Source organism: Chiloscyllium punctatum, chromosome 20 (assembly GCF_047496795.1).
Source record: "Chiloscyllium punctatum isolate Juve2018m chromosome 20, sChiPun1.3, whole genome shotgun sequence".
Lineage (NCBI taxonomy): Eukaryota > Metazoa > Chordata > Chondrichthyes > Orectolobiformes > Hemiscylliidae > Chiloscyllium > Chiloscyllium punctatum.
The window spans coordinates 31370544-31385865 of NC_092758.1; the positions used below are offsets into that span (position 1 = coordinate 31370544).

The following is a 15322-nucleotide window of genomic DNA, read 5'->3' on the forward strand; positions in this document are numbered from 1 at the left end:
ATCTATCTGTGTCCTTTTGTAGTCCTGCCCTCATCCCTCATCCTTCAGTCATTAATCGATCCCTGTGGCACTCCACTAATTGCAGGTTAACATCTTGAAAATGTCCCCCTTATCCCAACACACACACACTCTCTTCTATTAGTTAGTCAATCTTCTAATTGTACTTATATACTAGCCCTAACACTATGGGACCATATTAAGTGCCCTCATGTGTAGTACCTTTTCTTGAGTGCTATTTGGAAATCCAAATTATATTACAATTACTTGTTCCCCTCTATCTATCCTACTTTGTTATCTCCTCAAAGAATTCTGATAAATTGTCAAGCATGATATTCCCCTTCATGAAGCATTAATCTGCTTGATCATATTATCCTTTTCTAAATGCTCTGTTCCTACACTGTTATAATAGACGCTTACATTTTTCCACTGATAGCTGTTAAGCTAACGAGCCTATAGTTACCTGGGTCACGTTTATTGTACATTTTTAAATAAGGATACTACCTTGGCAATTTTCCAATCATCTGGAACTTTTCCAAAACGTATGGTTTGTTGGAAGATTATCGACAATGCATTCGCTACCTTTGTTGCAATTTCATTTAAAAACAAAACTGAATTCCACATTCTACCATGTTTTGATCACTTTCCTCGGGTATCTTTTACTCTAAGATTATTTTTTAAACCTGGTCCAAAATAACCTGATCCATGATTGGATCGACACCATATGGGCCATTATTTGCTGTAGGCAAGGTGCCATTAACCCAGTATAGAGAAGAGTTAAGTGTGGAGGCACTGCAGAATCGGAGTTAGACTGGTTAGTTCGTTATCCTACCTTTTGAACCAGATACTACTTTCTTTCACTGTCTGTTTCATGAGAACATAAGGCAGAGCTTTTTAAATGAGCTGTCAAATTCTGCATATTAGTTATAAATTTACTTTTTATCCTCAAAGAATTCAGATGTTAAAGTAAGCTGCTGAATGTATTTTTTTAATCCTTTCTTTTGGATTCCTTAAGTTATATTGCATCATCCCACCTTAGTGATCATCTCCAGTTCCTCACATCTGTAATACTGAGTAACTCCCACATTCATAGCTTGCACCCCTTCCCACTTTGTTTTGTCCTCTTTAATACTTTGTTTCCATTTACGGCTGCCTCATTACAGTCGTGAGCAAGATTCTCCTGTTTATCAAGTCCAGTCCAACACTGGCATCTCCAAATTCTGTTTATCAAAACACTGATTTTAAACATCATTCTAATTCAAGACAAAATAGTGCTGACAATCTAGATGTGTTTATCATTATCCACCTGTATAAAGTTCTTTCACACAAATTGTTTTGTTTCATTAGGGCACTGACCAAACTCGTGGCTCTGTATTAGGTGACAGCCTTCAGCTTATGACACACTATCACGATGATGCAAGGACAATGTATGAAGTATACCAACGAGGATTACACATAACAGGCAAGTTTCTGGATCCCAGAATAATTTCCCTTTGGCAATTGAAAGGTTCTTTATAAACACTGGAAGATTGCTACTGAAGTTATCCATTGAATTTTCAAATAGCACAAAATGTTCAACATTTTGGAGCAGTTACAGTTTGTTGTTTCTCACTTGTTTTATATCTGGCAGAATCATGATTAAACATCACTTCCAATTTTTAATCAGTTTTGCACTGATTGGATAGCATCATTCATTGGATAGCATCAATAGCAGTTCATTCTCTGTAGGTGGATGCTTCTCACCTCCTTTCTGTCCCTCTCTTACTTCATTTAGTTTGTTGTCCCTGCCTCCCCTTTCCCCACCTCCATTTTCATTTTACTCCTTCTCTCCCTCCCTTCTGCTTTTCCTTTCTTGCTGTTTGGCTTTCTCTCTGGTTTGTGCAATCATCCAGGCATCCATGTCTTCTGTGCATTGGTGGGAAGAAAATGCTGAGTTTCCTGGCATAACTGTGGGTCGAAGGTCCTCTCTGTTTTCTGGCTTTTTGTATCATATTGGGATGTTTAGGTAGTTGGTGTGATGGAGAACTGGTGGTGGTGATGAACAATAATACTGACAATTTCATTTTCAAAACTCTCATTCTTTTTTTAATGACGTTTTGAGAATGTCCTGAGATGAGCAGCTCTGACTCCAACCAGCTTCTAGCATTGCAGAGCAAACCTGAGGTGAACATTAATAAACAAAGCCAGAACAGATGATCTGTTGATGGGAATCCAACCAGAAGAAATACTAATGGTGTTTTATTTGAAAATCTACTACTTCTACTAATGAATTACAAACTTCAAAACAGCTTACACTCTCCAAATAAACATTTTCTTCTAAGAAACTAAAGTGACTTCATTTGGAAGAGAAACTTAATCCAAGCCCAGGCCATTCTTCTTTTGAGTTTTATGGCACAGGCTGTCTAAATGGGAGTGCAATGGGTTGACCCCATACTACTGCTCTCTGCAGTCATGGTCTACTTAAAGCAGGAATGCATGGCACTAGAGCAGGGAAGCAAAGAGATTGTGGCAGAGCACCACATAGTGGGAAACCCAGGTGCATTGCCTCTTTCATTCCTTGTCAACAAAACATTTCTGATGGGTTTTTTTTAAGATTAGACTAGATTAGATTCCCTACAGTGCAGAAACAGGCCCTTTGGCCCAACTAGTCAACACCGACCTTCCAAAGAGCAACCCACCCAGACCCATTTCCCTCTGACGAATGCACCTAACACTATAGACAAGTTAACACGGCCAATTCACCTGACCTGCACATCTTTGGACTATGTTCAGAGCAATTCCAATTTTTTTTTTAAAATGAGAAGCCATTTGGTCTTACAAAAGGAGCTGGGCTGAAAAGGTCAGGCCAAGGGATAGGCATCTAAAATTAAAAGTGAAAGATTGGAGTTGTTTCCAATTAGACATTATAATTAGGTCAGGTATCTTATGATTATTTGAATGTTACCCAGGTTTGAAAGAAATTGTACATTACACAGATGGCATGGCAGCCCAAATATTGTGATGTTTTGGTACCAATAGATCACTTTTAGATTGTGAACACCAATAATTACTAAACATGGTATCTATCTGTAATATGTTGAAAATCTTATGGAAAGCAAACACTACTACTATACTTTCCTATCAAGGTTTTCCTGTCGTGTATAGTTTATATAAATTGCTCGAGGTAGATTCCACAAGACCTATTAAGCCCAGTGTCTGGCTGGTCTGTAGAAGGTGAATGGGAGTGTTCATAGCTGTAAAAAGAAGAATGGACTATAAATCAAAGAAAGCAAGAACATCCATTAATATAATGCCTTCAGATTTCAGGATGCTGCAACATGTTTTATGACTGAATAAGAACGGAAGTCTCGTCACTGCTGTGATGTAAAAAGAAAATGCAGTAACTTGAGTGTAATAAAGTTCTTCTGCGTATAATAATCAGACCATTCAAGGTTTTTTTTAAATTGTATTATTTGTGTGTAGAATTATTTCCCATTAATGATTTAGCTATCCAATTGATCACCTGTCAGTTCATACAGCGAATGAAAATGGCATGGATGCCCATGTGCAGTCAAAGCTGTTGTCCTCAAACAGTATTAATTGAAATTTCTTTGTAAGGTGAGGACCAGTTTCTGCATAATCTGTGAACTTACTGCTGAATCCTTCTACAGTGAAGTCTAAATTGTTTATATATACCACAAACAGCAAGGACCCCATACACTGATCCCTATGGAATCTCCCTGGACACAGGCTTCCAGTCCCTTGCCCATCATCCTCTGCATCTGCTACACAGATAATTTTGGGTTCAATTAGCCACATTTCCTTGGATCCCATTGGTACTTAATTTCACTTTCAATCTCCCTCATCAAAAGCCTGGCCCAAAATCCATTTCTCAGTAAGAATATTGGTGAAAGTTCTGCAGAACGTTCAGGAAGTAGCCCACCGTGCTAGCTGCCTCCATTGAATTGATATAAGCATTCACAGTGCCATTACAACATAAGTTTGCCCTCTTGCTCTCTTTCAAATGAACATGTAATGAAAGAAAGACATACAGATAAAGAGGAAGCTATAAATAATGTGAGAGACATATACAAGGCAGAGACCATGGCAATCCCCATTTTAATCATGAACCTACGCTGCCAATATTTTCTCCAGCTAGTTACCATAAGATAATTGGAAAGTGTCAGCTCTCTGATACAGTTGTAAAATTAGTGTTCAGATTATATTACAAGTAATTTACAAAAGCACAAACAAACTGGATAAGCAGTTGATACTGTAAGCCAACTAGGTTGAGTTGACTTTGGGCAATTGAGAGCAACAGAGTTCCAGGACTAATGCCATTGGTTAAAATGAAGTTTACATGTTATAGTGGTCTTTCACTATAAAACAAAGCATTCTACAATTTAGTATGCATAATGCCATGAAGAACTGTGAATTTACAAAGGGATAGCATTTATCTCCTTGGGGAGTATGGGGAGATATTGGTGATGGCTAGCAGAGTGCCATTTCAAGGCTTGGTCCAATTTCAGTTGTGAGGATAATATGGCTTTACGAGATGTATTTTGTCCTTTTGTTTTTGTGAAGAAAGTTTGAGACAGGTGACAATTAGTCTGCTCAAAGCCAATAGAGTAAACAGCTTCTGAGGCCTTGGGACCTTTTTTCAAAAGTTGGAACAGTAGAAGCAGCCTGAATAAGTGGGGTCAAGCTTCAGTTTTACCTCTTTGCAGTTGCTGAGGCCTTGGGCTGAATGTGGAAGCTCTTATTTCTCTATTACAGCTCAAAGTTCTCATCCTGCTTCTAGATTTGCATGTGAGATCATCTGTTGTACTGAATTTGTTTTTGCCAAGGGTGTGTTTATGGGATGTTACTATATGGTAACAGTTAATTATTAGTTGTTTGTTTTTTTATTTATTTATTTATTTATATATAGTTAGTTAAGCATTTCAATAGAGTTACAGTTAAGCCAATTCTCTCTCTTCTGTATTTTCACTGTAGTGTAAAAATAAAATGTGTTTTGCGTAAAGTCAATAGTTTCACCAGTTGAATTGTATTTGGAAAGCAACACCCTAAACGTACCTTTTAAAATAAGAAAAAGTTAGTGTCTAGGCTACTTACTAATATGTTTTGAGGGGGGTTAGTCTGATCCATAATAGAGCAGTGGGCACATGAGACGTATCTGCCTCATAACATTGTGGAATCATAAATGATCAAGTGTGGAAGCAGGTTATTTAGTCTATCATAACAATACCACTACTTTTCTAGAATTAAACTATATTTTAATCTAATTACATTCTACTACTTGGTTCTTCTGATTTCCTTCAAGATATGTCTTTAACAAGAACCATTAGATACCCTTTCAAAATAATTCATGAACTGTACCTCAACAATGAGCTCATGACTTAAAATTCCACATTGTAAACATGCATGTAAACATCACCCTCCATTCTCTTCTCTTTCAAGCTGGTTACCTTGGCTTCCTATCATCATTCCAACCAACAGAAATAATCTTGCTTTTTTTTTATTCTTTCATGGGATGTGGGTATCATTGGCCAGGCCAGCATTTTTTTCCATGCCCTAACTGCCCCTAAGAAAATGCTGGTGAGCTACCTCATTGAACTACTGGATTCTGTGGAGTGTATGTATGACTACAGTATTAATAGGAAGGGAATTCCAGGATTTTGACTGAACAGGAATGAAAGAACAGTCTGTCACAGTTTCAAGTCAGAGCAATGATTGATTGGCTTGGTAGGCAACTTGCAGTGCTGGTGTTCCAGGCATCTGACACCATTGTTGCTCAAGATGGTAAAGTTCATGTGTTTGAAATGTGCTGTCAGAAGTGACTTGGTGACACCAGCATCTTGCATATTGTACACAGTCTATGGTTTATTGGTGACAGAGGCAGTGAATGTTTAAGTTGATGAACAGGGGCGCAGATTGAGCAATCTGCTTTTTTCCTAGACCCCTATTGACTCCAATTTTTCTTGAACTTATTGAAATCATTTCTATCAATTGCTGCATTGCTATTAATGACAGTCACTTTTATTTCATGCCTGGAAATCAGTTTTGGGAAAGTTTCATTAGTATGTATGAAACTAACTTGAACATGTAATTACAGCAAACTAATCAAATTGCACAATGTCTCCATTATTTTAAATATGTTTAAGATATTCATTATAGACCAGGATAAAATGTGTATGCAAAGATAAAACATTGAAATTTCTCAATGTTTCTGAATGGGGAGGCTTTCTGTTCAAACAAGAAGGCTGAATATTGCTGGTAATGTTGTGGTGTCCTATTGTCAAGATCAAAAGCGGTCACTTTGGATGGTGATGGGACTCAGACCAGATTATTGCCAGGGATGGCCAAGAGTCAGCTGCCGGGACCACCTCAGCTGACAGCCTCATCAGTGCTCAGGCTGCAGCTTTAGAGAGAAGTCTCCTTCATGGCAAGGTGTCCTTGAAGACACAGCAGTTAAGTTGGAGTACATCTGGCTAGGCAGGTAGGCCCCAGTGCTTGAGATATAGTTATGCTTTCTCTTTGCGCTGGCAGTGCTCTTGCCAATTGGGGACTCCTCCATGTGTCATGGAATGCCCATAAAAGGAAGGCACTCACCCAGGACCCTTGTATTAGTGGGTCTTCCTGGTGTAGGAAATGTATGTACTTAGGCATGAAAGTAGCCATTAATTGGCCACTGAAATGGTTAAATTGGCCTCCTGGTAGTCATCTGAGTTGTCAGCTTTCACAATATTGGCACTATGGCATGGTGGTAGAAAGGCTTATCTACTGTGCCTTCCAAAGGTATTTGGCAAGCCCATCCCCAAAGAAAAATTCATCCAGAATCAGAAAGTTAATACTTGTACACAACCTAATGTCCTTCAAAGTCATTGACCGTGCTGAATGAAAAGTGAACATTGTCGGAAAGGTTGTTCCATTCTGTAATAGAATCTCAAAATCTGTACAATTATATGAATTAATAGTCAAAGAAACAATCATGGGTATGAACTTTTGAAAATATTTCTGATTCAGTTTTGGAGAGTTGGATTGTGAATATAAGTTCTGTAACTAAAACATTTTTGTTAGCACTGAGTTTTAATTGAAGAAGAGCTTTATTGGTAACAGAGTATAGTTACAAATTAGTTTTTTTTTAAAATCACTTTCTTATTACGTGTGCACCTACAAATTAGGAGCAGGATTAGGCCACTTGGTGCCTTGGTGCCTCAAACATGCCTTGCCCTTCTCTAAGATCATGGCTGATCCGATAGTTCCACATTCCTGTCTATCCTTAATAACCTTTCACCCCCAACTTTGCTTATCAAGAATCTGCCTATCGTTGCCTTAAAAATAGCCAAGGACTCTGTTTCAATCACATTGTTACAGTGTAAGGCCATAAGAAATAGGAACAGGAGTGGGCCTTTTGGTCTCTTGAGCCTCTCCCACCTTTCAATAGGATCATGGCTGATCCAGCATTTCTTACACTCAACATCCTGCCCTTTCCCAATAACCCCTCATTCCCTCATTCCCCTATTGATCAAGAGTCTGTTTCTCTGTCTTAATTATATGCAAGATCCTGTACCCACAGCTCTCTGTGGCAAGGAAGTCTAAAGACATTCAACCTTCTGAGAGAAGGCATTGTTGAAGAAGAGAGTTTCAAATACTCAGTACCATCTGAGAAGATTTCTCCCTATCTATGTCTTGAATGGGTAGCCCCCTAATTTTGAAAGCAAGACCTCTAGTTCTAGATTCTCATACAACAGGAAACATCCTTTCCATATCCACACTGTCAAAACCCCTCCGGATCTTGTATATTTCAATAACAGCACTTCTTGCTTTTCTGAGTTCCTGCAAATACAAGATTAATATAGCCCCCTAAAATAACCAACCTGTTTTATGTATTGGTCTAGTAAACACTGTTTGAACTCTTCCAATACATTTGCATCCTTCCTTAAATAAGGAGATAGACGTTTTGCAATACTTTAGATGTGGTCTCATCAAAGCCCTGTACAAAAGAGGCATAAATTTACTACTTTTGGATACAATTTCCTTCACAATAGCAACATTATATCAGCTTTCCTCCTTGTTTGCTGTGCTAATCTTTTGTGATTCATGGATTTGGATGTGCATATCCCTTTATCTCAGCATTCAGATGGCATGCTTTTTTAAATTCCTGACAAATGGAAAATTTGGTATTTTCCCAAATTAGACTCTTTACTAAATCTTTGTCCATTCACTTAATCTGTCTATAACCCTTTGTGGCTTCTTTTAAATTCATCTTCACAACTTACTTCACTACCTATCTTCGTGTAGTCATCAAATTTAGTTACCAAAGTTTTGGACCCTTCAATTTTGCAATTAATTTAGAATATCTGTAATCTGAATACATCGGTAAACCACATTTATTTGAGATCTACCTTCAATGGGTATGTATTGATATTTATTTTTCAACAACCAGGCAAAAAGACACTTGTAATTGTTAACGGCGGGATTACTGGTAAATGTCTTGCCAACACCTTTCTTGCCACTACCCAGACCTTTCCTTTTACAGTGGTTTAATCTCATTAAGAACAATGAAGAATGTTATAGGAGAGCATTTAGTATTGTGAGGGAGTAAATAAATGAAATGATTATGTTGCTTCTTTGTTTAGGGGATGGCCCTTGCTTAGGATTCCGAAAACCCAAACACCCCTATCAGTGGCTCTCATATAAAGAGGTGAGAACAAATTTAAGAACCATCAGACATTACATACTTATTTATCATCATAATATTGTTTCATTTCTTGGTTTTCTTTACTTACTTAAGAGATATAGCTGTTGTCTAGTTCCTTCTTAAACAAGTTAGACAACTGCGACCAGGATGTTATGAATGAATTTGCCCAGGTGTCCTCAATGCTGAAGTGGTCAAATCACTGTGAACACAAGTCTGTGCCAATGCAAAACAATCTCCACATTATAGGATATAGAACGTTACAGCGCAAAACAGGCCCTTCAGTCCTCAATATTGCACCGACCTGTGAAATCGATCTGATGCCCATCTAACTTGCACCGTTCCATTTTTATCTGCATGTGTGTCCAATGCTCATTTAAATGCCCTTAACGTTGGCGAGTCTCCTACTGTTGCAGGCAGGCCGTTCCACGACCCTACTACTGAGTAAAGAAACTACCCCAATATCTGTCCCAAGTCTATCACCCCACAATTTAAAGCGATGTCCTCTTGTGTTAGCCTTCACCATCTGAGGAAAAAGGCTTTCACTGTCCAACCTATCTAACCCTCTGATTATCTTTTACATCTCAGTTAAGTCACCTCTCAACCTTCTTCTCTTTAATGAAAAGACCCTCAAATCCCTCAGCCTTTCCTCATAAGACCTTCCTTCCATACCAGACAACATCCTAGTAGATCTCCTCTGAACCCTTTCCAAAGCTTTCACATCCTTCCTACAATGTAGTGACCAGAACTACATGCAATATCCCAGGTGCAGCCTTACCAGTGCCTTGTACAGCTGAAGCATGACCTCAAGGATCTGAAACTCAAACTCTACCAATAAACGCCAACACACCCTCTGCCTTCTTAACAACCCAATCAACCTGGATGGCAACTTTCAGGCGGTTATGCACCTGTACACCGAGATCTCTCTGTTTATCTACACTGCCAAGAATTTTATAATTAGCCCAGTACTCTGCATTCCTGTTACTACTACTGAAGTGAACTTCCTCACGCTTTTCTGCATTAAACGCCATTTGAGTCCAGCTCAGCACCTTATCTATGTCCTTCTGTAACCCACAACATCCTTCGGCACTATCCACAACTCTGCCTACCTTAGTGTTATCCACAAATTTACTAACCCATCCTTATACGACCACATCCAGATCATTTCTAAAAATGACAAACAGCAGTGGCCCCAAAACAGGTCCTTGCAGCACACAACTGGTAACTGAGCTCTAGGATGAACATTTCCCATCAACCATCACCCTGTGTCTTATTTCAGTTAGCCATTTCTGATCCAAACCGCTAAATCACCTTCAATCCCGAAACACCGTATTTTGTGCAATAGCCTACCATGTCGAACCTTATCAAACACCTTACTGAAGTCCATATACATCACATCAACTGCTTTACCTTCATCCACCTGTTTTGTCACTCTCTCGAAGAACTCTAAGGTCAGTGAGGCACAACATACCCTTCACAAAACCGTGTTGACTATCCCAAATCAAATTATTCCTTTCCAGATGATTATCAATCCTATCTCTTATAACTTTTTCCAACAGCTTACCCACAACCGAAGTGAGGCTCACTGGCCTATAATTGCCAGGGTTGTCCCGACTCCCCTTTTTGAACAAGGGAACAACATTTTCTATCCTTCAGTCTTCCGGCACTGTTCCTGTTGACAACGATGGCATTAAGATCAAAGCCAAAGGCTCTACAATCTCCTCCCTGGCTTCCCAGAGAATCTGAGGATAAATCCCATCCGGCCCAGGTGTCTTATCTATTTTCAGATCTTCCAAAATTGTTAAAACCTCCTCTTTCTCAAACTCAATCCCATCTAATCTTATCACTTATATCTTCGTATTCTCACTAACATTGCCCTTTTCCAGTGTGAATACTGACAAATCTTCCCCATATCCTCAGATTCCACACAAACCTTTCCACTACGTCTTCCAAACCCTTCCTATTCAGAGACCCATCCAGATGCCTTTTAAATGTTGCAATTGTGCTAGCCTCCACCACTTCCTCCTCCATACACATACCATCCTCTGCGCAAAGAAGTTGCCCCTTAGGTCTCTTTTATATCTTTCCCCTCCCACTCTAAATCTATGCCATCTAGTTCTGGACTCCCCGACCCCAGGGAAAAAAAACTTTGTCTATTTATCCTATCCATGCCCCTCACGATTTTATAAACCTCTGTAGGGTCACCCCTCAGCCTCCGACTCTCCAGTGAAAACAGCCCCAGCCTGTTCAGCCTCTCCCTATAGCTTAAATCCTCCAATCCTGGCAGCATCCTTGTAAATCTTTTCTGAACGCTTTCAAAGTTTCACAACATCTTTCCGATAAGAAGGAGACCAGAATTGAACGCAATATTTCAAAAGTGGCCTAACCAATGTCCTGTAGAGCCGCAACATGACCTCCCAACTCCTGTACTCGATACTTTGACCAATAAAGGAAAGCATACCAAATGCTTTCTTCACTATCCTATCTACCTGCAACTCCACTTTCAAGGAATTATGAAACTGCACTCCAAAGTCTCTCTGTTCAGCGACACTTCCTAGGACCTTACCATTAAGTGTATAAGTCCTACTAAGATTTGCTTTCCCAAAACTTTCCCAAAGCACACATTTATCTAAATTAAACTCCATTTGCCACTTCTCAGCCCAATGGCCCATCTGATCAAGATCCAATTGTAATCTGAGGTAACCTTCTTCGCTGTCCAGTACACGTCCAATTTTGGTGTCATCTGCAAACTTACTCACTGTACCTCTTTTATGCTCACATCCAAATGGTGGACCCAGCACTGATCCTTATCGCACTCCATTGGCCACAGGCCTCTAATCTGAAAAACAACCCTCCACCACCACCCTCTGTCTTTTACCTTTGAGCCAGTTCTGTATCCAAATAGCTAGTTCTCCTGTATTTCATGAGATCTAATCTTGCTAATCAGTGTCCCATGGGGAGCCTTGTCGAACACCTTATTGAAGTCCATATAGATCACATCTATTGCTCTGCCCTCATCAATCCTCTTTGATACTTCTTCAAAAAACTCAATCAAGTTTGTGAGGCATGATTTCCCACGCACAAAACCATGTTAACTATCCCTAATCAGTCCTTGCCTTTCCAAATACAAGTACATCCTGTCCCTTAGGATTCCCTCCAACAACTTGCCCACCACTGACGTCAGGCTCACTGCTCTATAGTTCCCTGGCTTGTCCTTACCACCCTTCTTAAACAGTGGCACCACATTAGCCAACCTCCAGTCTTCCAGCACCTCACCTGTGACTATCGATTATACAAATATCTCAGCAGATGACCCAGCAATCACTTCCCTAGATTCCTGCTGAGTTCTAGGTTACACCTGATCAGATCCTGGAAATTTATCCACTTTTATGTGTTTCAAGAATAAACGTGTGTCAATCCCCTCCAGTTTCCTTCCCCATCATATGCACCCTACGTCTTACCTAATCGCACCACAATTGCCTTTCCTCCAGTTATACGTCTTCCCCTGAGGTATATACCTATCCCTTCCCATTGCTATTGTAAACGTAACCGAATTATGGTCACTATCGCCAAAATGCACACCTATCTCCAAATTTAACACCTGGCCGGGTTCATTCCCCAGTACCAATTCCAATATGGCATCGACCTTATGAGGAGTTAAGTTATGATAATCTTTAGTTCTAAGCATACTATCTCTCATGGTTACCATACTTCCTGAGTCTCTTTTGGGTTTATGCAGTTGCGCTCTCTCTGGCTGTGTCTTTGGGCCTTCTTTCTCTGTCTGTTTCTGGATGGTCAGATGGTCTCTGACTCTTGCCATGCTGATCTCCTCAGAAGGCCTCAGAAGATTCCAACAGAGCTTCCAAGTGCGAGGTCTGCAGATGAACACTGTTTTTATACATTTTTATGGTTTCTGGAACCTTCTATAGTTCTGGACAATTAGCGAGATACACTTAATGGTTTGAACCAAGAGTCAATCATTTAGATGGCATACTACTGTCAGTTTCTCTGTGTAGCAGGACCCGGTGCCTTTCTGTGTCCTTTTGTTTCGTGAATAAGTTGTTGGGGTTATGTCTGACCAGGAGGCTGTGACATAGCTGACACTAGCTAGACTAATCTTTTAATACCCATCCCTATTGGAAGTGGTCGTGAGCCACTTTTGTACCACTGTTGTCCATGTGATGTAGGTTAGAAATTGAGTTTCAGGATTTTGACTCAGTTAAACAGAAGGGACGGCAACACATTTCTGTTTCAGGATAATGTATGAATGCAGGGGAAGAAATTAGATGTTACAGTGTCCCTTATTTTGGCTGCCCTTCCTCTCTTGGGTAATGGAGGCAGTGGGTTTGGAAGGGCCTATTAACATATCTGTGGTACATCTTGAAGTGGTTCAGACTGCAGCCATGTCTCTGTGGTGAGGGAAGTAATCGGCCAATCTCTTCTGGTCTCCGAATTGTTAGAAACCAGATGTCTAGATATGTGACACAAGATGTGCACTGTGACCTTGCAGATGTCCTGATATACTGACCTCTGTAGGAATTGCCCGGAGAGCGTAACTTTCTATAGGCATGAATGTCTTCAGTTCTGAGCAATGTTTGCAGACATTGGATAGTTCTGCTGTACTTTGCGAAATGGTTACCTCGGGAATGTTAGACAGAAGGAACCCATGTGACCCCTTTCGTATTTACAAAGCCTATCTCTAAATTGCTCATGCTGACACCCCTCTTTCACTCCCAACCTCAAACTGCCCCTTCTGACAAGCCTTCCCTGATCCACAGATTCCTTCAGCCTTGTCTGATTTTGCCTTCAGCTACTTTTCCCATTGTCAACATAGATTTGTGAATGTACAATTCGAACCATTATTAGCCATTATTATCTATTTATTCTATCTTTTATAATAGCTGATCCCATTTTGCTTTCTACTGACGAAAGGCTAACAGGTTTGTAGTTTCTTATCTTCACTCCTAAAATAGTGGGGTGATTTTTGCTACCTTCCAATCCACAGGAATAATTCCAGAATCCATAGACTTTTGGATGATGATCACCAATGAACCAACCACCTTAAAAGCCACCTCCTTCAACACTTTTGGGATGAAGTCCGTCAGATCCATCAAATTATTAACTTGCAGCACCAATAACTTCTCTGCTACAATCTTACACTGCTGCTGATTTCTTTCAACTCCTCATTTTTTCTAGCCACTTGGATCTCTTTAGTTCTGGGAGAATTCTGGTATTTTACTCAGTTAAACAGACCCCAAACTGATCATTTGGCTTCTCTGCCATTTTTATATATTCCATTATAAATTCTTCTGCTTTCAGCGGGTCTTTGCTAGACATTTCCTTGCTATATATAGCAGCTTTTATAGTCTGCTATTCATTGTTTGTTAGGTTGCAGTCATGCTTTCTTCTCCCTTTTTTTTTCTTTTCTTGTTCCTACTTTGTGCTCCAAAACCTCAAAATTACAGCTGTTTCTAACAACTTAATTGGTCTTTTACTTCAAACAGCCTTGAACAATATTTGTTAGCCATGGCAGATTTTGCACCATTTAGGAATATGTAGTTGCTGGAAGGGAACTTGAAGCTGGGTTCCTGTAGTTCAGAGCAAGAGTACTACAGACTGAGCCACAGGTGCACAACTTAATGGGACTTTAGTTACAGCAGAGCTCCATTTGGTTCAGGTTCGTTGGTTGAGACCTGAAAACAAATGGGATATTACCACAAATACTTTTTTTTTGTCACAGGTTGCAAACCGAGCTGAGAACTTGGGATCTGGACTGCTCCAAAAAAACTGCAGGTCCTCTCCAGACCAGTTCATTGGTGTTTTTGCACAGAACAGACCTGAGGTAAGAATTGGTTACAACAACTATTTATAAATATCCTTACAAAAAAAGAAATTTTCTGTGATGTTTATATGAATATATGAAGTATTTTTATCTTGTTATTTTCCTTTATTTTATAAATGCAACTTTCCATCCAGTGGATTATTGCTGAACTGGCATGCTACACCTACTCCATGGTGATAGTGCCACTTTATGACACACTTGGACCTGAAGCCATCCGCTACATAATTAACACAGGTAAAAGGAACAACGTGCTTTTGAAAATTACATACCACTTTTTAAAATTAAATGTCAAAAGAGGAAATCAAAAGATCCTTAAATTGCTGGGGTGTTAAAAGTAAAGATTCTCTCTGATTGATTGAAATATCCTCTTCTAAAAAAGACTAGCAGAAACTATTCTGTTGTATATTTAGACTCAAAGAAAATCTAATTGACTTATTTTCATAAAACATCTCAAAGAAGTGTCCATCATAAATTAATCAGAATTGTGTAAGAAATTGTCTAACTTTTTACTTTGCGGTTTTCTGATTAGAGATTTGCATTAGAAAGTATATGAAATCTAAAATAAATTTAAGATTCCTGCTGCTACATGTGGCTACTCCTGTCAGGAGATCTGCTGTCCTTGCATGCTACTCTTGTCTGAATTGTGCCATCCTCACATACCCACAGGAAAGCATCTGAGAATCCCTTTGTTAAATTATGACCATGCTGACCTCTCTTCCTGTTGTCCTCCACTCTACTCTTTGGAAAAGATCTATGTGGCTTTTCCACTCTGATTAAATGGTCAAAATACTGACTTTTTTTTT

The 15322-nt window shown here is 39.5% G+C and overlaps 1 protein-coding gene across 6 annotated transcripts in view; it reads left to right on the forward strand.

Moving 5' to 3' along the window:
* The window catches only part of LOC140492005 (long-chain-fatty-acid--CoA ligase 6-like), a 170563-nt gene that overhangs the window by 77146 nt on the left and 78095 nt on the right, over window positions 1-15322 (forward strand). For all 6 annotated transcript variants that reach the window (XM_072590591.1, XM_072590590.1, XM_072590592.1 and 3 more), the window contains 4 exons: window positions 1345-1459; window positions 8619-8683; window positions 14418-14519; window positions 14654-14753. In XM_072590591.1, coding sequence (XP_072446692.1) covers window positions 1345-1459; window positions 8619-8683; window positions 14418-14519; window positions 14654-14753 — 382 coding nt within the window. The remainder of the gene's footprint in view (window positions 1-1344; window positions 1460-8618; window positions 8684-14417; window positions 14520-14653; window positions 14754-15322) is intronic.